Source organism: Anarrhichthys ocellatus, unplaced genomic scaffold, assembly GCF_004355925.1.
Source record: "Anarrhichthys ocellatus isolate YVR2014 unplaced genomic scaffold, GSC_Weel_1.0 scaffold8, whole genome shotgun sequence".
NCBI classification, from domain to species: domain Eukaryota; kingdom Metazoa; phylum Chordata; class Actinopteri; order Perciformes; family Anarhichadidae; genus Anarrhichthys; species Anarrhichthys ocellatus.
The window spans coordinates 2,782,417-2,804,679 of record NW_022280038.1 but is presented as its reverse complement, the minus strand read 5'-3'; the positions used below and the strand labels follow the sequence as shown (position 1 = coordinate 2,804,679).

The following is a 22,263-nucleotide window of genomic DNA, read 5'->3' as shown; positions in this document are numbered from 1 at the left end:
CCATGTGAATTCATTTAGAGAGAATAAGTAAAGGTCCATTGGTTTTCAATCACTTTTAATCGAATGGGATGAGCACATGATGCAGCAATCTGACAATATTAGATATGTAGATCATAATAAATAATAATAAAAAAATCATTATACTGTACCTCCACCTGACCTTGCTGATATATATCTGATGATTTGTTTTCCTTAAATACTATGCATGGACTTGAAATAGAGGATTCACTTTATGCACAGGAAGCCCACGGTACTTTTGTGATTTCTGAATGCTTTGCTCCACTAAAGATTAAGAATGTTATTTAAATGGTAATGCGCTGACTCAAACAATTAATCAAATTGCTATAATGTGTAAATAATATACCATATCGTCAATTTAAATCTTCACTAACTCTCACAAACTTTCTCAAAGTCGTATCAAAACTCAGAGAGCGTTTATGTTCTAGTAAAACTGAAGAGTAGTAGTCTAATATGATATAATGAGGATAATAAACATTTTAATCATATTATTAATATTTCATAGTACTGTTATTACCAAGTGCTGTTATAAACATTTATTAAAAATTTGAATTTAATATTCTCACATTGAAGAATCGCCTTTTCTTTATTCAAAATGCAAAATATATAACCAAGATATAGCAGAAAGGTACATTTTTACAAGCGTGTGTATTCTAAGATTTTATTGTGAAAGAAGTAGTAAGTTGATAAGACATTGATATTTAATTAAAACAGTAATTCACACAAAAGCAAGCAGGAGACGCATTGTAGTGTTCTACATTTTTCAAAATAATCACCAAGATTACAAATTACTCCATCCAGGGTGGGATCAGTTATACTTCTTTAGAAATGAGCTTGATTGCGAAGAGTACATTTGTTGCAGACTTTATTGTTATAATGAGTGAAACTTGTTTATTTGTGAGATATACACCTTTTCATCAGGTTCATTGATTTTCATGCAGATCATCTAATCAATGCCGTCTCTTCAATTCACATCCATTAGTGAATTCAGCAGTGCAATGTAGGTGCTTAAGTAAGTCTAATACTTGTCCTTTTAACAATAAACTCAAACTCTGCATGTACTGAAGAGTTAGTTTCATGTGATTTTCTTTTTTTTTTTAAATACCATCCATCAAATCAAGGCCAATGGGTTTGGAAAGCTAGTAAAAATGACCCTTACCTCACATTGTCACTCCAGCTAGTCTCATTTTCTCTCTCCTCTCTCCAATTATATTTACATTACATTTGACAGGTTGTTTTTAGGCCACTATGACATATGCCTAAAATAGAAACCTATGGAAGATTTGGCTCTAAGTGGTGTCTCTTTCTTCCCTCTTGTCTGTCTTTCTCACTCCGTCTCCCATTCTGCTTGTCTTCTCTCTACACCAAACAAGACGACTATTGACAGGACCATTGAGATGAGCTCCTTGCTATTTTCAGAATCTACTTTTTATGCTAATTAGGACAAGAGTTGCTTCTTTCAGAGAGTAATGGTCCCACTCTGCGTTTACAGAGCCCGGCGTCTCCCTCCCACTTCAGCTTCAGCTCACCAGCAGTGATTCACTCTGCATATATTAGAATGGGAAAGTCAGATTTCCCCCATGAGCTTTCCAAACACACCATTGATGCAACACAATGAGTCTTTTCTGGATCCTCTTTGCTGCCTACTTTGTCATCTTCCTGGATGGCATGTAGACAGAAGGCAGGATATTAAGTATCGCGTAAGACAGTGAGAGAATGAGAGGGGTAGGAGGGGAAAAAAAGACGACAGAGAGAAGAAAAGAGGAAATGAAGGGTGAGAGATGGGCCTGACATATTAAAATTCTTACTGTGCTTCCTCTCTTGTACCACAAATAACCCATACATGACTAAGTACAGTGTTTATTATTTGTTAATGATCTATGTTCATCATCCAGTCAGATAATATCCTTTAAAAGTGTTCAAGGATATTCTGTTTGTGCTTATAAAACTTTGTCACATTTTGTCAGTTAAATCTAGAGTACAACACCACACACACACACACACACACACACACACACACACACACACACACACACACGTTAGTCCACTTGTTTTGCATTTGAAACATGAATACATGTATTTATCTTCATCAGTGGTTGTGTAAATGCACTTTAAATTAGATAAAAATAAGTGTCTGTTGTTCGAGACTCAATATCCCTGCTTGATGCTCTCAATCGTGGCCCAGCACCAGTGCACCCTACAGTGTCATAGTTCCCCAAAAGAAAACCACATTTGCCAAATCGCCTTCTAAGCCTATGTGCCACCGTTGTCTTGGTTTCTATGGAGACGCTTTCCTCCAGACCAAGCATGTGGAGGGCACCCCTCCAGTGGAAGGAGGTGGAATAACATTGTGGCAAGGCAATCGTACACCAACCTCATTTACATACCCAAACATGAACCATGGACCATAGCATACAGTGTTTGTTCACTAAACATTTCACATAAGTGACTAAATCCAGCTTGACATGGAGCCCAGATATATGATTACTATCATGTTTTATCAACAGAAAGGTTTAGATCATTCTCAAATTGTGTGAGTAAAGAGCAGCTGAAGAAAACAAATGACAGAAAGTTGCAATAAAATACTATTCTTTTCTCAGAATTTAGAAAGCATCTTTCCTTGTGCGCTGGGATTGCTCAGCATTCAGGTCACCGTTGCTCCCTTTGTACCGTTGACATGAATGATGGAGGCATGCTTGTATCTGGACCTTCTGTGGTCACTCCTCAGCACCTCCAGCTGAGGGCACTGTTTTATCTGTCGGTATCTCTTTACCTATTCAGGAGACGCTCTGCTGTCAGATGGAGCTCTGTGTCTCTGACCTTGGGGAAGATGAAAGACAGCCACAATGGAGGCAACTGTACTCAGCATTCAAATTCACAGACCTAACAGAGTCAAGACTGTGACCGAGAGAAGGACACAAAGAAAGAGTGGGACAGGCAAGGCAACAAATGACTTCTTTTGACTTTGTTTCAAATCAAATAAAGCTTAAAAAAAAAGAATATAACAGAAAACAGGTACGTTTTCTTACTCCTTGTAATACTTATGAAATGGTTCACTGATTGATAGTCCATAATGGAACCCAAGAAACAGAACTACAGCTAATCAGCATTTACATATTTCACTGTGGCCGTAATTATAGTGGTGACTGACTGCCACACAGCCACAATGATTTATATACAACCCAGCGCTGAATCAAACAATGGGATCCCACGCTGTAAGGATGGCAATAATGGAAGTGAGTGTTTTAATCAGTGAAACACTCCTTTCCAACTCTTTAATATGGCAAAAAACAAACATAAATCATTAATACATTTCTAATAAAAGCTAAATACTGAAATACTCATTTTAAATCACTTATTTAACACATATATGGTATATGTATTGTTTTGGCATATGGACAGTTGAAATCCCTGCACTACTGTGGCTAATGAACCTCATAAAGAAATCATCCACATACATTTGTCTAAGCTTTTCCTCACCATCAAATACACTCATCTAACCTAATAGTGCTTACATTTATGCTTCATGTCTTACTGCAATGGTTGTAATGTATCACGAAGCAAATGTGTTATTTTAGAATGGTGGTAATGACCAATAATTGCGTTATCATCATTAGACAGCCCACCTAATGTGCTATTAGCTTGAAAAATACAGAATAGATTTGAACTATTCATTTTATTTTGTTAATTGTGTTTGGTTTTGCTTGCTCTGCACTCATATACGTACATTCAATGCAAAACAAAACAAAATGATTTTGTGTCTGTTCAAAGTGAGTTTTTGCAACCAGTACTCATTTTTAATAGAACAATTTGGGACTTACACAAGCTCAAGCTGGTACAGATCACACTGACAAAATGTACCCGCCAGAACCAGAAATGCCATAACTATTACAACAACTTTAGGGCGAAAGTCTCCTCCGGAGCAGCAACATCATGCAGGCTTGCAAAGCATCAAAGTGGGGATAATTACAGGGTGCACTGTCTCACAGTCCCCACAGAGTCGGTACCAGGCTGTAGGTGGATACTGCAGGGGCTGGACAAGCTGATAGAGTATAGGCCCGGATGAGTTTGAAACCAGCCAAGTCTAGATCATTGTTGCTGAAGAGAGGAAAGATTGACAAAACGTTCCGTTTGAAGCATTGAAGCATTACCGCACACCATCACAGAAAAGCTGGTAAAGAGCTTTAGCGAGGTGTGTGACAGCCCCTGAGGGATGCATCGTTCATCTTATCCACCTGTATTGATTTGGAGCATTGGCTGAGATCAATGGACCAGCACGCCATTCAGGCCCAGAATCTTGTGGCCGCTCATGGTGTGCCAGTCTCGCCAGTTGAGGCCCTAAAGAGGGAAATATGTTCTCAAATCAGTAGCAAGCTGGTGGGAGTTGTGGCTCAAGGCAGATTGGGGCTGGAATCTTTTCAACCTTTCTAGATCGCCACTCCCACAGAGACGGAGAAGCACTGCCTGCTTCAGGCCGAGGTGAGAGCAGCAATAGAAGAGGAGAGGTCAGACAACATGGTAGCAATAGGGCAGCAGGGTGCCTGGTGGGACCACACGCTGGAGAGGTAGGCTGAGCTGTGCAAAGCTGTACCCCACCGCATCAAGTTTTTTAGAGCTTGAACTAAAGAACTTCAGGGAACTTTAGAGCATATGCTGAGTTGCCGCCGCAAGGGCACTGAGAGGGGGCCTATACTGTTGGTGCCATGATCAAGTCCTGAAGGTACAGTAACTACAGAAACCATCAGCATCAGAGCTGAAGGAAACAAGCGGTCCCGCCTCTCAAGACAGGCCTTCCCCAGGACTGGGGCGCAGCCATGGGCCCCTCAGTTTGGACATCTGCGGGAATTTGCAGAAGCAGGTCAAGTTAACTCATTCTCATGTCCGAATCCTCCAGGCAAGTTATCATGTTGGAGCTAACAGTACCCTGGAAACATCGCTAGGACGGGCCTTTGAGATGGCCGACTAAATAAGAGTGGCTGGTTGGTAAATGCAAGCAAGGTGGCTGGAGGACAAGGTGCTTCCAGGCTGAAGTTGAACGCAGTGCAATCCTTGGCCAGAGCCTACAGCACAGAAGCATGTCAAGTCAAGTGAGTTTTATTAATATAGCCCGATATCACAAATTTAACTCAAGAGGCTTTACAATCTGTACAGTATACAACACCCTCTAAGACACCGGAAGGGCAACTGAGGAGGAATCCCTCTCCCAAGATAGAGAGACAGACTCGCAATCAGTGTTGTGAGTACAGCCATCCGCGACACCACAGATGTGGCAGAGAGAGCATCAAAATGACTGTGGCTCAAGAGAGTGGAACCATGGGGCAAGTAGCTAGATAACCATCTGGACACAAGCTGAGGTCTGATCAGCCTCAGCAAGGTTGCCCGGAGGCCTTGTATGATGGTAAAAAGACCTGTAACACCCGATGATGGCAGATTGTATTTCTTCAGTTGATTCAAGAATATTCTTGATACCGATTGCACTGGATACGTGAAGTGTGTTTAATTTCATCCCATGCATTTATTTTAAGAAAGGCACTTTCTCTCACGGTAAATACAACAGTTACTAAGGTGGATATTTTTTGGAGCGTCGCTGCTCAGCTCCTCGCCAACCAATTCAAATATTGTCTTCAGTAGAAAAATTTAATTTGCTTTCAAAGAAAAACAGTAACACCAACGTACTGTTTACTGCCAGGAGAAGAACACTAAAACCTCTTGTTGTTTGACTCAAGCCAGACAAGTTTACTATCCTAATTGGTCTCAGTGGGCAGATCATCAAATGTGTAAATAATTTTCTCCACACTTGGCCTGTTCTATCTTTGGCTATCCCGGCTTTCCTTCTTTGACTGTGAAAAGCAAGCTGTTCCTGTTGGAATGATATCCTGTAATTCCTAGAGCACATTGTTTTTTTTTATCTTGAACAAAACTGCTTTAAATACAGTAATAAGAGACCAATGTTGAATCACAGAGCCACCAATCTTATAATACATACAGTATAGACAGAGTGCATGGCCAGAGATGTATGTCGGGGGTAACAAATTGCAGATGGGGATTCGACTGTTGCTGCGGCATGTTCCGTGGGGTTGTGGTTTAAGGGAATCAGGTTACTCATAATTTAGAACATAACTCGGAGCAGGTCGTACCCTCCACCAGCAATTTAACTTCTGTTTGTCTGGACTGCGACATAAACTTAGTTTCACATTGTATTATCATGTCCTGCATTGTTATACTGCTATTATTTGTTGACACTTTGTACAGTAACTATACTGTAGAGCAGCACACACACACATACACACACACACACACAGAGTGTGATGGATGAGATGGATAGAAACTCCAGTAAATAGTGTCAACATTTCATAACAAAAATTAACTAAAGCTATTTATTATAGATTGTTTTTGCATTCAGATCATAGCACTTCTGGACAGTGATTTGCGAGCAGCTGGTAGTTTGTGTTCATTATTTTACGGGAGCTGGGGAGGAAAAAAAGGATCAGCAGGGAAATTACAACTTGACCACAATCACAGAGGACACAGCAATGCTATTAGTTTTCCAATGCAATCACATAATCCGATGGCCCAGACATTTGCTTTAATCAGACACATGGGAAATACATCCATCCCATTTCATTTCATCAGCTCAAATCAATCTCATATCAGCATTAAATGAAAAATGCTGAGACGAGAAATCTGGGCAGACAAGATATTATTACAAAAGGGAACTCTTTCATTACTGCCTTTTATGATTGCCTGTCTTTCTTCTTCATGGTGTAGGCAATATATAATGCATTCTACTCCTACAGGTCGTAAATCCATTTGGGGAAAAAAACAAAAAAAAGGAGGCTGTATTTAAAATCACAGATTTTTTTACTGAAATTTGAATGGTGCAACATGACTCCGGCTTTTGTGTCATCCCAAAAAGTAATTCATAAGTAGATGTCACTTTGAAACTTAAAAGAACAATGCTTTGTTCATTACAGTGTTACAAGTAGCAGCTCTCATATACTTATATCATATCTGACTGGTTAAAGCTTGTGGTTTTCTCTCCGGCTCTATCTTTGTATGCTGGTGAATGTGGGGATGCTGCTGGTATCAGTGATGCTGAGAGTGCTGCACGAGGCGAGTCTTTGTCTGCTCTGAGAAGGCTGGGCTCCAGCTGGCTCCCGCCATGTGCAAAAGTCAGTGGGTCCCTCAGCACTCAGTGCAGGCTGCGAGCTGGTTGGTTGATTGATTGGGATGCCCCCCCCCCCCCCGTTTCCCACCTCCTCCTCCTCCTTTTGCCTGTTCTTGCTCAGGGAGCACATGTGCCTCTATACTCCCTTTTTTTTTTTACCCAGACCTGCTTTATTACACACAAGCTTCATACAGTCATGCAACGCATGTGCATGTGTATAAACAAAGGTGCATCCCCTCTCTCTCTCTCTATCTCTTTCTCTCTCTCTCACACACACACACTCACACATTTGAGAGAACTACAAACACACTATGATATCGTGACTAAATCATATGAACGAGTGTCGATTTTGCATGATGAGAAGGTTTTCACTGCGTATCTGGATGCGGTGAGTGCTCATTAAAACGACCAGTGTCTGCAACACTGGGTTCATACAGGGCAACACATTTGCAGTCATTACAGATAACTGCTTCGCCAGACCGTTCTCCACACTTCGCTTTGCTCTCTCGGAGAGATCCCGAACGAATTGATCATTCCAGACAGAGAGAGAGGGCGCCTGGGGTAAAATATATTTTTTGACAGATCTGGTATTGCAAGTGTTCCTACAGACGCATTCGCTTCATATGAATTGCCCAAGTCTTAGTGGAGAGCATGGAGTTGAACAAAAAGAAGGCAGAAGGGGTGTGTTAGAATCGCCGACAGCTTTTCAGGACTCCGGTGACGACCAGCCAGCCAGCCAGTGTCTGGTGAACGTGCGTGAGCGCGTATGTGCGCGCGCACCCGTGCGTGTGTGTGTGTGTCCGTATGTGTGTGTGGGTGGACCAGCAGCTAACACACACTTAACATTCGTTCGCAACATGGCGTTGAAGCGCCGAGAGACACGACGGCTGTCCCCCGACTAATGCAAGCTTATTTGGAAAGCCAGGGGACGGTTTACCGAGGAGACCTAAACATTCACAGAGAGTCCTTTACGCACCGGCGGAGAGACAATAGCGGATTCCAACATATGCATGTCGCTAGAACGGTATAGCTGGTTGTAGCCTATAAACGTACGCTGCTACCCCACTGGTGGAAATCAAACGCTGTACATGGCGGTGGAGAGTACAATTTGGCTGTTCTGTCTTCTTTCGCTGTTCTGTGGTCCATCCAAGCAAGGTAAAGCGCTCACTTTAATAATCTGCATGTTTTTTTCCCAGTGGAGTGCATGTGCGAGGCAGCGGGCCACTCATATTACACTGAAGTGCAGTTACTCAGAACACAAGTGGGCTGTGATAAAAGATAGGAGAGAGCCACTGGGTGAGTGCAATATCCCCTCCGTGTTCTGTGTTCACCTCGTGTGTCCTCTCCGGTTCGCATTGAGGTAGGGTTGTATGTGCCATCACTTCACGGGTGTCTCTGTCGGGACTCTTTTTGGCGTTAGGAAGTTGCAGCACTTCTGCCCGATGAGCAGCCCGGACTGGAGTTTCCGACCAAACATGGGATGGGGCTCATTATGAAGACATGTGGGCTCGGCCTTGGTGTTTAATAAGAGTGGAAGTAGCGCCCTGGAAGTAGCCCGGTCTTAAATGTGTCGATTGCGTTGCCAATAAAGACATCTGAAGTTTTTGTTTTCCCTCTCACGGTTTTAATAACCGAGAACAACTGGGTGCATGGGACGTCTGGTCTTTAGCCACTGGCTCAGAAAGTTGAGTGAGAGGATTTCGTGGAAAGAGTAATACTGTCATCAAAAGGACGTCGATCTTGACACACTTGAAGCACAATGTGTCTGAGAGCTGATGCTGAAAGATGCACAGCAGCACTTCTTATTTCCCAGACATTGCTGTGGCTCCTGAGAGTGGAAGCGTGCTGCTAGAGAGGGAAGTCTGCCTACACAGGCGACGGCTAGTGGTTGAAAGACCGACCACAGGATTTACATGACAAAGACCTGTGTAGAATATCAGTGGAGGGCTTTATACAGTCCAATGCTGTCCAGGAAATAAGATATAACATAGAAGTAGTGAACCTGCCATGCATTTCTTTTCTTAAAAACTTTTTTTTCATTGAGAACCCGCATCGACATACACATGTTTTGACCCATGTTATGACATCTTTCATTGCTGTATGAAATGAGTCTACCGAAACAAGAATGAAGCAAAACAGTGTGTATCACCCACATTATCTTTGTAGATAAACCAGTTGTCATCCTACTGTGTATGAAAACCTGGAGAAAACTTATTCTGCTTTTAAGGTTTTAACAATTTGACTTTCATTTAGGTAGAATGTTCATAACTGCATACAGTTTGAAGAACTAAACATTAATACGTTGGTATTTATCTGTTAGGAGCAGAGGCATGTTGGACTGTGTGTTTATGTGTGGTTGAGAGAGAGAGAGATGGTGCAACAGAACTCTGAGGTTTATCTTTGGACTAAGATCTAAGATGGCATTCATCTTCAGACTGGGCACATGGTCGCATTACAGCTACAACAGAAAATGAATCGACCATTTTTGATAAACTATTAACTGCTTAACGTTCTCTGGCTCCAGCTTCTCAGATGTGAGAATGTACTGCTTTTATTTGTCTTCTATTATAGTGGAACTTATTGTTTTTGGATTGATCCATTAATCCATTTTCCACCGCTTATCCGGGGTCGGGTCGCGGTGGCAGCAGGTCAAGCAGGCCGACCCAGACCTCCCTCTCACCGGCAACATGTTCCAGCTCATTCTGTGGGATCCCGAGGCGTTCCCAGGCCAGCTGGGAGATGTAATCTCTCCAGCGTGTTCTGGGTCTTCCCCGGGGTCTCTTCCCAGTTGGACGTGCCTGGAAAACCTCCAGTGGGAGGCGTCCAGGAGGCATCCTAATTAGATGCCCGAACCACCTCAGCTGACTCCTTTCGACGCGAAGGAGTAGCGGCTCTACTCCAAGCTCCCTCCTGATGACCGAGCTCCTTACCCTATCTCTAAGGCTGAGCCCGGCCACCCTACGGAGGAAACTCATTTCGGCCGCTTGTAGCCGCGACCTTGTCCTTTCGGTCATGACCCAGAGTTCGTGACCATAGGTGAGGGTAGGAACGTAGACCGAGTGGTAAATTGAGAGCTTTGCCTTCCGGCTCAGCTCCCTCTTCACCAAGACGGTCCGGTGCAGCGCCTGCTTTACTGCTGCAGCTGCACCGATCCGTCTGTCGATCTCCCGCTCCATCTTACCCTCACTCGTGAACAAGACCCCGAGATACTTGAACTCCTTCGCTTGAGGTAGGCACTCCGTCCCCACCTGGAGGGAGCAATCCACCGGTTTCCGGCAGAGAACCATGGCCTCAGATTTGGAGGTGCTAACTCTCATCCCCACCGCTTCACACTCGGCTGCAAACCGCCCCAGTGAATGCTGGAGGTCATGATCCGAAGAGGCTAACAGGACCACATCATCTGCAAATAGCAGAGAAGCGATCCCGAGACCCCCGAGACTGACGTTCTCCGCCCCCAGGCTGCGCCTAGATATCCTGTCCATGAAAATCACGAACAGGACCGGTGACAAAGGGCAGCCCTGGCGGAGGCCAACACCCACCGGGAACGTGTCTGACTTATTGCCGAGAATGCGGACACAGCTACTGCAGTCGTACAGAGACCGGATCGCCCGTTGTAGCGGGTCCGGCACCCCATACTCCCGCAGCACCCCCCACAAGACCCCCCGAGGGACCCGGTCGAAAGCCTTCTCCAAGTCCACAAAGCACATGTAGACTGGTTGGGCAAACTCCCAGAACCCCTCCAGTAGTCTTGCGAGGGTAAAGAGCTGGTCCACTGTTCCACGGCCGGGACGGAATCCGCACTGCTCCTCTTGAATCTGAGGTTCGACAAGCGGTCGGAGCCTCCTTTCCAGCACCCTGGCATAAGCCTTCCCCGGGAGGCTGAGTAGTGTGATACCCCGGTAATTCGAGCACACTCTCCGGTCCCCCTTTTTGAAGATGGGAACCACCACCCCGGTCTGCCATTCCATGGGCACTGATCCCGACCCCCATGCGACATTGAAGAGGCGTGTCATCCAGGACAGCCCAACCATGTCCAGCGCCTTCAGCATCTCAGGGCGGATCTCATCCACCCCCGGCGCCTTGCCACCAAGGAGCTTTTTGACTACCTCAGCGACCTCTGCCAGGGATATGAGTGAGCCTCCTCCTGGGTCCTCAGGCGCTGCCTCCTCTGCAGAGGACATGTTGGTCGGGTTTAGGAGTTCCTCAAAGTGCTCTTTCCACCACCCGACGTTGTCCCCTGTCTGGGTCAGCAGTCCCCCTGCTGAGAACAGCCTGGGGTAAGCCCTGCTTTCCCTTCCTGAGCCGTCGGATGGTTTGCCAGAACCTCCTTGAGGCCAACCGAAAGTCCTTCTCCATGGCCTCCCCGAACTCCTCCCATGCCCGAGTTTTAGCATTCGCGACCACCGCAACTGCAGCCCTTCTGGCCTGCCGGTACCTGTCGGCTGCTTCAGGAGACCCCTGGGCCAACCAAGCCTTGAAGGTCTCCTTCTTCAGCTTGACGGCTTCCCTCACCTCCGGTGTCCACCACCGGGTTCTCGGGTTGCCGCCACGACAGGCACCGATGACCTTCCGGCCACAGCTCCTAGCGGCCGCGTCCACAATAGAGGCTTTGAACATGGTCCACTCGGATTCTGTGTCCCCAACCTCCCTCGGGATGTGTGAGAAGTTCTTCCGGAGGTGGGAGTTAAAGACCTCCCGGACAGGGTCCTCCGCCAGACGTTCCCAGTTCACCCTCACTACACGTTTGGGTTTGCCGGGTCTTTCCGACCGGTTCCCCTGCCATCTGATCCAACTCACCACCAGGTGGTGATCAGTTGACAGCTCTGCTCCTCTCTTCACCCGAGTGTCCAAGACATACGGCCACAGATCAAATGATACGATTACAAAGTCGATCATTGATCTCCGGCCTAAGGTGTTCTGGTACCAGGTACACTTATGAGCCACCTTATGTTCGAACATAGTGTTCGTTATGGCCAAACCATGGCAAGCACAGAAGTCCAATAACGAAACACCATTCGGGTTCAGATCGGGCAAGCCGTTCCTCCCAATCACCCCCCGCCAGGTTTCTCCGTCATCGCCCACGTGAGCGTTGAAGTCCCCCAGGACAACTATGGAGTCGGTAGGCGGCGCCCTTTCCAGGACCCCTCCCACCGACTCCAAGAAGGCCGGATACTCTGAACTGCTGTTTGGTGCATAAGCACAAACCACAGTCAGAGCCTTGCTCCCCGCAACCCGTAGGCGCATGGAGGCGACCCTCTCGCTCTCCGGGGAGAACTCCAACACAGCAGCGCTCAGCCGGGGGCTCGTGAGTATCCCCACTCCCGCCCGGCGCCTCTCACCCTGGGCAACTCCGGAAAAGGACAAAGTCCAACCCCTCTCCAGGAGCTTGGTTCCAGAGCCAACGCTGTGTGTGGAGGTGAGTCCAACTATTTCTAGCTGGTATCGCTCCACCTCCTGCACCAGCTCCGGCTCTTTCCCCGCTAGCGAGGTGACGTTCCACGTCCCTAGAGCTAGTCTATGCCGCCGGCGATCGGCATGCCCGGGCCCGGGCATGTCTTTGGATTGATGGTCGCATTAAATAATGTAATCAAAGTCGCCACATTGGTTTCTGACATTCAATTTATATATTAATCAAGAAAATAATTGGCAGAAAATTATTGTTAGTTGCAGCCCCACTTTGAATTGCCACCCAATTGTTGTGGAGCATGGGCCCCAAAATACAGTGAACTAAAATCAATGTATCTTCTTTATTCTTCTGAGACCAGATCACATTGGACTACCTTTGACTATACCTGTGCCAAATACCTGTGATGTCTACAATTTTTTATGGAATACTTTATAGCTCATGCTAATATGACACGACGCTTTGTCCAGATTTAAAGCACATCGTTTTGGCTGCTGTATTTGTTGTCATGGTTTGGTTGTGTAGCAAATGGGTTACAATCGTGCGTCCCTGTGATGCATCATGCTGATACATTTCCCTTGAATCCTTAAAGATGTACATTGTACTGTAATGTTGTTTGTGGGCGTTGCCTCTCTTCTTGTAACACATAAACACGCAGAGAGAAGAGCGAACTTTGCTTACCATAGCACTTTGTCTCACTCATTAGCCAGTGGAGCTGTGTTTAGTGCAACACATTCTGTGTTGGTTTAGTGCAGTGTAGTGCTGCATTATTTAAGTTGTTTTCACTGAGTACTTTATCCTTCTCTCGTGTCTGGAGATTTCTTGCATGTAGTTTTGCTGCTGCTGCAACTCCAGTATGACATACCCTGCAGTAATTGCTACCAACACCATGCTAAGAAATAAAGGAATATCGTGCACAAGGATTGTACTTTTGTACTTTTGCACATCCATGTAGACACCACCTCCCTCTGAGATATACTGCAATTTTATCAGGAGTCCCATTACTCATTGTTCAATCATGCATATAAAATACTTAAAAGAGAGGCAACTAGAGGTATGCCTCCTTGACTTCCATCTGATATAATGGGAGAAGGTCAGAGGATACAATTTATATAGAGTTAGATTACCATGCCCCACAGACTCCAGCAGCGACTATAAGGAATTACTCCCCTTGAGATCCTCCTGACAGGAGAGCGAGTGCCACACTGGGGGCGATCACATCCAGATGATGAAATTTCATGCAGGTAAATGGCGCTTGTGATGGAGGTTGTCAGTGTAACAGTGAAGTGGAAATTGATTCATTTGCACTGAGATTTATCATTGAAAGTTGGTTTCAAACTGTTTTGACATTTTGTCGCTGTCTGAAAAGACTTGTAATTTATTGAACATCTCATTTAGAAGATGACAAAAAAGAACATTAAACAAATCATCGACTAACATCCTTTTAGACCTTCAAGAATTGTCATCTAAACGTGCGTTGCTTCAGAGGAGAGGCCACATTTGTGTCTCTCTGCAAACACCGACGGCAGCATCATGCATGTATTATCCCAAAATAATTACCGTGCATTATTAGTCGTCAAGACCAGTAAACAACAGTCATCAAGGGTGACTCGGGGCGTGCATGTTTCTCTGTGTTAGCATATTGTTGGGTTTAGAAAGTGGAGCATGAATGTTGTGAATGTTGGTGGTTGTGGGAACTGAGGCTGGTGTGTGGGAGCTGGGGGTGATTCTGGGACAGGGATGAATTAGCGGGTGCTGGTGGGGCGAATTTGAGGGCGAGGGCCCTTGCTACATCCGCAAACAAAGAGCTTGTTTTGTCCATTCTAAAGATCAAATGAAAGTATGTCAACTTCACTTAACATATCACAAGCAAATGATTGAAACAGAAGTGCCTGAGTGTCTGTGTGTTCACAGCAGTGGCGCCCCCAGTAATGTTTCACAGGGGTGGCCAGATGGGGCCACTGGAAATCTTAGGGCAGCACACCAAAATTAGAAGAGAGAAATATAGTTATGCTGTTGTAACTATGTCAATATGAGGGTTGAGGAATTGCATATTATATATTTATTTTACAGTTATTGTTACTAATTTACTGCTTGTGCACAGACTAATACTGGTACAGTTTACAATTTGAGTTCCACTACAATCCTGTTTTAATCTGCTCTGTATCTGTATGTAACAGACGATTCATTGTTCCTCAAATAGACTAGTTCTAAGAACAAAACAATTACTGGGAACAAGCCTACTGCATGTTTAGAAACACCACACAGAAGCCTCCCATATCATGCTGATGCGACTCCCTTGCCATCCCTTGGCACCACCACTGGTTCCCGCTCCATAGTTATTAATGGTCATAATAAAAGAAAACATCTGCAGCACTCCAAGACTTTATGAGCAAATTAATCTGATTATTACAACGGCTTTGGCCTTTTTAAATGCACATGAAAATTGTAAACACAGCAACAGTTGCATCATGAAGCATTGGTTCTACACTAACTGATAATGTCACAAGATCATTTTCTATTGATGCACCCAATTAGTATTTACTGTTTGCATTAACATTCTAACAGGCACATGAACTCTTTGTACCAGCAAGTGTTGATTGCGCTCACATGATGCTTTTCTGCACTCTCCAGCTTATGCAGTTACACAGTTGGGAGATGCAGTGCAACAGCCTCCAGTCTCCTGCAATTCCACTGGAGCAGCATAGTGTGATATGCATTGATTTAAAGGAAAAGTACCTCCAATTAATTTCTTTCCCTTTACCAAGTACCATCAATTATTTTAATTGGTTATTCTGCATTTCAATGCGGTGGAACCACTGTGCCTGCAGGAAAGCAGTCAGCAGATACAGAGAGAACATACAAAATCCACATAGAAAGGCACTGTGCTGCCCATATGCAGGTTGATTCTCACAAATCACAGGTGGTGTCATAGATTAAAACACCCTCAACTAGGAATAGAAATATCTGCCTCTAGTCGCTAATTGTTTTTTTCCGCCGTCTGATACTGAGCAGGTACTCTACAGTGGGGGTTTTAGAGCGTTTTTGCTTAAAACGGCCTCCTGCTGCGACTGAAACAATGCTGTGAGAAACATCCAAGTTGATGTAGAGTCTAATTGCTTTAAAGGTAAAAATTGCCAAAAAATGTATCCAGCAAAGTGCTAGGATTAAAAACAACTTTATACTCGTTGTCCTTTTCACCAGAGACACGTTTTTACTGCCTTGTTACTAACATGTTATGTTTATGAAGCCACAATGAGTTTGCTTTTGCAACATCTTTACTGCATCTTTATTGTTTTTTTAAGCCCCAATGGTGTTTTCTTCTGGCGGTTCATTTTATTTAATTGGGTCTCAAGCCAAAATTAAATATTGTTTAGTTTCATTTTCATGTTGTGAAATCAAACTGAAGAAAGTTCAAGAGCCCGTGCGGCCTGTGAATTACGAACTGAGGAGAAATGTGGACACTGAGGCAAGAAAAGTCAGGAACCATTTAAAAGGAAAATCTGCAGAGTTCTATTAAAGTGTCTCTGATTTCATTATTTGTTTATCACAGCTTCCCCCTCCCTGTATTCACTTGTAATGTTACCCTACACGGACAAACAAAGTTATAAAGTTGACTTTAGTGAAAAGATAATGTGTACTTTGTATAAATCTATAGATAAAAATAAATGAAAGGGGACAAATGGCTAACCACAGGTTTTTTTCAATATTTGAACTCGGTGTAACCCAATTTAGCAAAGTGAATACCATGATGACCTTCATTCAAAATAAAAGTATCCAAAAAAACAGCATTCGCTCACATGCTCAGCCCATTAGTATCAAGCACACTGTTGCTGTCTTATTTTTTAGCTAGCTTTGAAATCACCGTAGACCACTACTTAGTGTGATTTTGGCTCTAGGAGGAATTCAATTACAATATTTTATTGTGAAATTGATGTATAACTCTCCAACTAAACTTGTAGTTACTGCTAAAGGCAAAAACACAGTTACTCCTCCAATATTCCCAGGTCATCTCAGCAGCTTGTTTCATACTCAGTTAATGTTTCGACTGAACACCCGAGGAACACAGCTGTAGGAAACTCACTGCTGAGTGACCCTGTGCAGTGATAGGCATGGTGGTGGGAGGGAAATGTTTTTTGAGTCAACCATTTATTCCACACGCTACACCAGGGCACTGTGAGGCAAAGTCCATTCTCTAGCTTAAATATGGTGGAGATGTAAAGTTACACAATAGGTTACACTTTGCGGCTTGGCACAGTGTCAGATGATGATATTTTGGATCTAGTGAGGTTGGTGTGTTACAAACAGTATCACTGAAAAGAAAGTCTGAACGAGGTTATTTGTCATGGGAATAAAGCTCAAGTTTCCCCACAAAATGCACAAAGTTTGCAGCGCAAGAGAAGATACTAACACAAACCTTTGAGATAACAAGTGCTTACATTTGTGTCATCATAGAAGCTGGAAATGTCAATAGAAAGTGTAGCAAGAGCAGTGAGTAGCAACAAGCCGTTTCTTTCTTTTAATGAAGACATGACTATGGCTAGCACTGTGTAGCATCGACAGCAGAGACAAAGCAACATGGGCATCCCACGTTTTATTCCCCCACCACATTTTAAATGTCAGTCCAATACTCCAGTCTATTGGCCTCCATTGGTCATCCAAACATGGAAAAAGAACTTCTGGCTCAGAAATGAAAGTTCCCTTTAAAGCTTGTGTTTTTTTGTTTCTGGCACTGGCTGTCTCCCAGCTGACTGTTTTTGTCTAATAATCAGATTCTGTTGCACCAGTCTGCAAGCCGTCAGTACGCCAGAGGTCTAGTGGTATGTTTGGAGGCTATCCTTCATTCTACAGCTTCACCTACTTGGTATCAAAGTGGTATGAGAACTAGAAGGTCAAGGTGTCCAGTTTTCAGTCAAGTATGCATGCATATAGAAGGAGATGTCCCTGTCTCTCACTGTAACTAGCAAACAAACAAACATAGAGCTGCAATCTACACGACAAATAGATGTAGAAAATAATGAATGTCACATCCGAATAAACAGCCCCTCTGGTAAGCTGAACTTCGTCATCCACTGAAGGAAGATGGAGTCAATGTTGGTCTCCACCTTTAGGTCCCCTAAGAGTCGACATCCATGTGTCCTCCTGAACTCTTCTGTTATCTGTAGACTAATGTTTAAAATGTGTTCAGCTCCAGTTTGTTGTGTCTACACCAGAGGGCCAGCTGTTCAACCTCCCGTATAGTGGCAGCTACAGAATATAAAACATTGAATTTGTGGATGGATGCATGCTGTCTGTAGAACCACTTACATTAGCCTTTGTTACTGCCCTTGTGTCTTAAATCAGTGTGTAACGGCTCTGAGGTCACCAACAAATATTTCTGCATTGGTTTTATTTGTGGGTCTAATGTGGACTTTGCAGTGGGCAAAGAGTGGAGAGAAATGCATGATACTTATTCTCACCTTCCGTTCTTTCATGTCCTGCAGGAGATTATGAGTTCCCCTCTTCATGTAATTGCATTTCTACATCAATTAATGTATGAGTGGTATACTAATGTGAACTGTACTTTTAAGGACTATGTTTAGTTAGCCTTGTTTGAACACAAAATGATTGCAGTCTTTCAGTGTTTTTGTGAACACATGCAAATATCTCTTGAGACTTAAAACCAGAGTTTGTTGGACAGGAGTGCCTGTGTGGAAAAGCTGTGTGTTTGTTGAGGTACACTCACCCCGTGTGCTTGGCTGCTTGCTTGTGTGTATGCGTGGGTGTGTCAGCTGCGATTTGTGAATGCATCTTGATCCCTTCCCCAGAGACTCCATGCTAAATTAGGATGCATATTATTTAAAGATGCCCTGGGCTGAGTTTCAGCTGGGTATATTTGTGCAGGGAATATGTTGATTTTTATGGTTGCCCTGTGTGCACCTATTCATGCTGCCAGGGAGGGAATCTTAGCAGAGAAGTGTTTTGTATGGAAGGAGAGGAAGTCTTGTGCTTGATTTTGTCTGCAATGAATTCAAATGATTTGGTCTCTTGGGATGTTCAAAGCGCTGTGTTGAATTTATTTTGTTAGTTTTCTTTTCAGGGGTGAATACAACCACTTACAAATATCTGGAAAAAAAAACCTTGTGAGCTAATGAGAGTTAAATATTGCATAAGTAGGCATACTGGACACGTATGTATTGATAATTAGCCTGGGTTGGATCTTTAGTTTTCCCATCCAAAACCTTTGACAGAGCTGTATAATGAACGGAGAAATGATCTTTAAAGACCATATACATTCCATTTCCTGATTTTTTTTTCATTGTCTGTTTTTTATTGTATTGCAATATTGTGTAGGTTTTTATATAAACTACTTTTAGGTATTCAACATTTCACGGGTTATCATTCTGCTTAAGTAATGTCTTTTGGCATTCACACGTGGGTTTCAGTGATGGAAGAGTTTCATGTGACAGAAGGGTTACAGAGCTGCCTCAATGCTATTTGGAATCTGGCCCTTAATACAAGCTATGTACCAAGGTGAGAGATTCTGTATTGCAGTGTGCTGCTAAGCTGCCTTGCCATCTGAAGCAGAGTTGTGCATTAACTTGGCCATCACACCAATTATCTAACTATTTAAAAGAAAAGTAGTGTAGCTTCCATTGCTCGCAAAAGTCACATTTGAGAGTCAAAGCCTCACCTCAAAATCTCTTGTGAGAGCACTGTAATCTTGAGTGTGGCTTTACCAGCAATGTAGACACTTGAGCCATTACAAAGAATTCCTTACGGGTCCTACAGTAATGTGCTCCCATAGCAGCTTTTTGTTGCACCTCTATTGCCTACAGAGATCAAATGTTTCCAAGTCTTTGGTTATCTGGCTGGCTGTTAAATCCTAGATCCCCAGGAGCACAAATAGATATTACTGCTGCAATGATGCAAATCAGATGGATCGTGCTATTTCCTCCTGTTGGCTCATCAGGTCATTGAAGTTTGCCACATAGTGCAATTCATAACATTCCATGATGTGATTTGAGCGGATTCTCAGAGTAGGGTTGCAGCAGTACAGAAGGTGGTGTACAGTATTTTATCCAAGCAAGCCAGCACTAAACACAATCGACGGCCCAATAATAACCATACATGAATCCCAGCACGTACACTCCACTGACAGCGGTGGTAGTATTGAACTTCATATTCATGTTGAAGCTGCAGCAATATTTGGTGGAATGAGGTTACTGAAGACCAAAGGGAGGCAGATAACCAGCTTATAAAAGTGGTTATTTTGTCATTACACAAATTCACTCAGGGATTTTTGAAGATAGCATTCAGTGACTAATAACTTAACTTATCATGCTGGTAAGCTCTACATACCTTGTACAACTTGATTTCTTACTTGATTTCATTGCTTGGGCTTTTATTCTACCAGTGTAGCTTTATCTTTGTGTGTGTGTGTGTGCTTTTGTGTAAGAAGCAGCAGTCTGGCAGTGTTCACTTGGTCAACTAACCTGCATTCACATTCCTTCCATTCCTCTGCTTGGTCACATGAGTGCAGAGGCGTTACACTGAAGCTGCCCATGCAGGTGGGAAGACGTGGGTACATATTGCAATGCCACTCTCCGATTTGTAGTTTAGCTTCAGAGTTATGATATACTGATGAGTAGGTACTGCAGAGGGAAAAGGCAGTACAGGAAATGTCAATGCTTAGAAGTCAAACGAGGATTTGGTGCAAGTGCAGCAGTAGATTGTACCTTAGTCCTTCTATTTTTTTTGTATTACATTTAACCGTCATACAATACACACGTTTAGGAATCCCTTGAATCATTTGTGCTTTCATACCGAGTACACTCGCCCTTTAATTCTCATTCAGCTGCAGTATATTCTGCAAAGATCACGGCACATCTCTCTCACATCAGTGATGGAAAATGTCATTATTGTGATCCCCGTTGTGAGCATAATAATATGTGAAGCTTGCTCATTGCAGTATTCCCTTCTTGAGTGCATGTACCAATATCACCAGCAGCAATTCCTGTACATTCATTGTGCTGCTGCATGAACAAATAGATTCCTATTTTGGATCTCCAGTGTTACTCCCGTGTTAGTTTTACTGTCTGCTTTGTTGACTCATGCAAGTGGGCCTGGCTCTTGACATGGCCATGTGGAGGCCCCATGCTGCTGGGAGGCCCCGTATGCAAGAACGCCACTCTGTGATTGGAGGAAGCCAGACTGGGATGAATAAGCACTGCACATAGAGCAGGAGGGGACCCCCCCCATTCCCTATCCCTCGTTCTCTGCTCTGCTCCCTTTCTCCCCTCCTCTTGTTCACACACATTCAGTGGGACACAGGATGCCACAGCCATGCTTGTCTCACCACAACCCAACTTTTTGTCATTCTACACTTGCCATTTGTTATTCGCTGGCTTTGAGAAGAAAGTCACTGTATAATTGTGGTGATCGTAAATGTCAACTTGATGTCAATGATTCATTACTCTCTGCAAGGCATGGAAACTTTTCATATTAGATGTTGGAAAGTAGAGCTATTGCAGCACTATCTAAGTATAGCGTGACAGGTGCAAAGGCAGATGTGATTACACAAGTTTGGGGACATGTACTGAAACAATGCAGAGTCATTTCTTAAGCTATAATGCCCAAAATCTATTGGTTCAGACTTCTCAAATGTGAAGTTTTGCTGGATATCTTAGTCTTCTAGGATTTTTCACAGGTGGGACAATGCAAGCAATTTCAATATGTCAACACGGGCTTAAGAAAATGGTGATGGGCATTCACTTTTAGTTACTTTACAGACCCATTGAATTGAAAACTTAGAGCATATCTAGTGCATACACACAGCTCTCCACATGGCAAAGGCCGAGCCGGCGGCACGCAGATAACAATGCCAACAACGCAAACAGTGGCGACAGTGCTAGTGTTAATCTGGGGGGATGGCTCCCAAAGGTTGGGTGTTACGCTTCCGCGGCAATGCCTTGGGTGGAGACGGCTTCGTCAGCTGTAACCGTCTGTATGAGGGCAGTGCAGATCGGCAGCCGTGAGTTAGCCAGGGAGGCACGCTCACATGCACATAGGCCCCGGCAAACAAAGCACAGAGAAGCTTTGATTACAACACACACAGAGGGAGAGACACTTCATTCTCTGCTCAGGTAAACATTACTGCACTATTTTACATAGTAAATAGTTGTTTGATGCTGTAGTTATGCTCTGACTATCAGAGAACCTTTATAAAAAATCAATAATGTGCTTTTGGGAGGTCATTAGATGATACTAATTTAGATTTGTTTGTTTTTATGTTAAAGTAAAGATTTCCAATATGCCACTTGATCTGGAGTGACGGTGACAGAATATCTAATTTAGAAAGATGCTTCAAACTGTTTACTGTCAGAGAAAAAGCCACAATTAATAAAGCAAGTTGTTTTAATATTGCAGCCCTAGTACGTGTAAACTCCAATGCACAAAGTCAGAGTAACACCTTTGATTTATTGGATCAGCTTTCTGACACTGAAAGTGAGTGTGTGTGTGTGTGTGTGTTTGTGGTTAAGATGACAGGGTGTGAGAAAAACCCTGCTGTATCGTCATGGGAGCAAACACAGCTTGAACGATTAACACCTGACACGGCAGCTGTTCAGTTTGTCGAGTGACTCACAGCCTCACTCTGGATGAACAGCGAAATGTTGAGCCCTGTGTAAAAAGC

General features: G+C 43.8%; 1 protein-coding gene across 3 annotated transcripts in view; it reads left to right on the top strand.

Moving 5' to 3' along the window:
* Positions 1-7,987: 7,987 nt before the first annotated feature.
* The window catches only part of igdcc4 (immunoglobulin superfamily, DCC subclass, member 4), a 52,890-nt gene continuing 38,614 nt past the window's right edge, over positions 7,988-22,263 (top strand). For all 3 annotated transcript variants that reach the window (XM_031848312.1, XM_031848311.1, XM_031848310.1), the window contains exon 1: positions 7,988-8,341. In XM_031848312.1, coding sequence (XP_031704172.1) covers positions 8,275-8,341 — 67 coding nt within the window. In that variant the 5' untranslated portion in view covers positions 7,988-8,274. The remainder of the gene's footprint in view (positions 8,342-22,263) is intronic.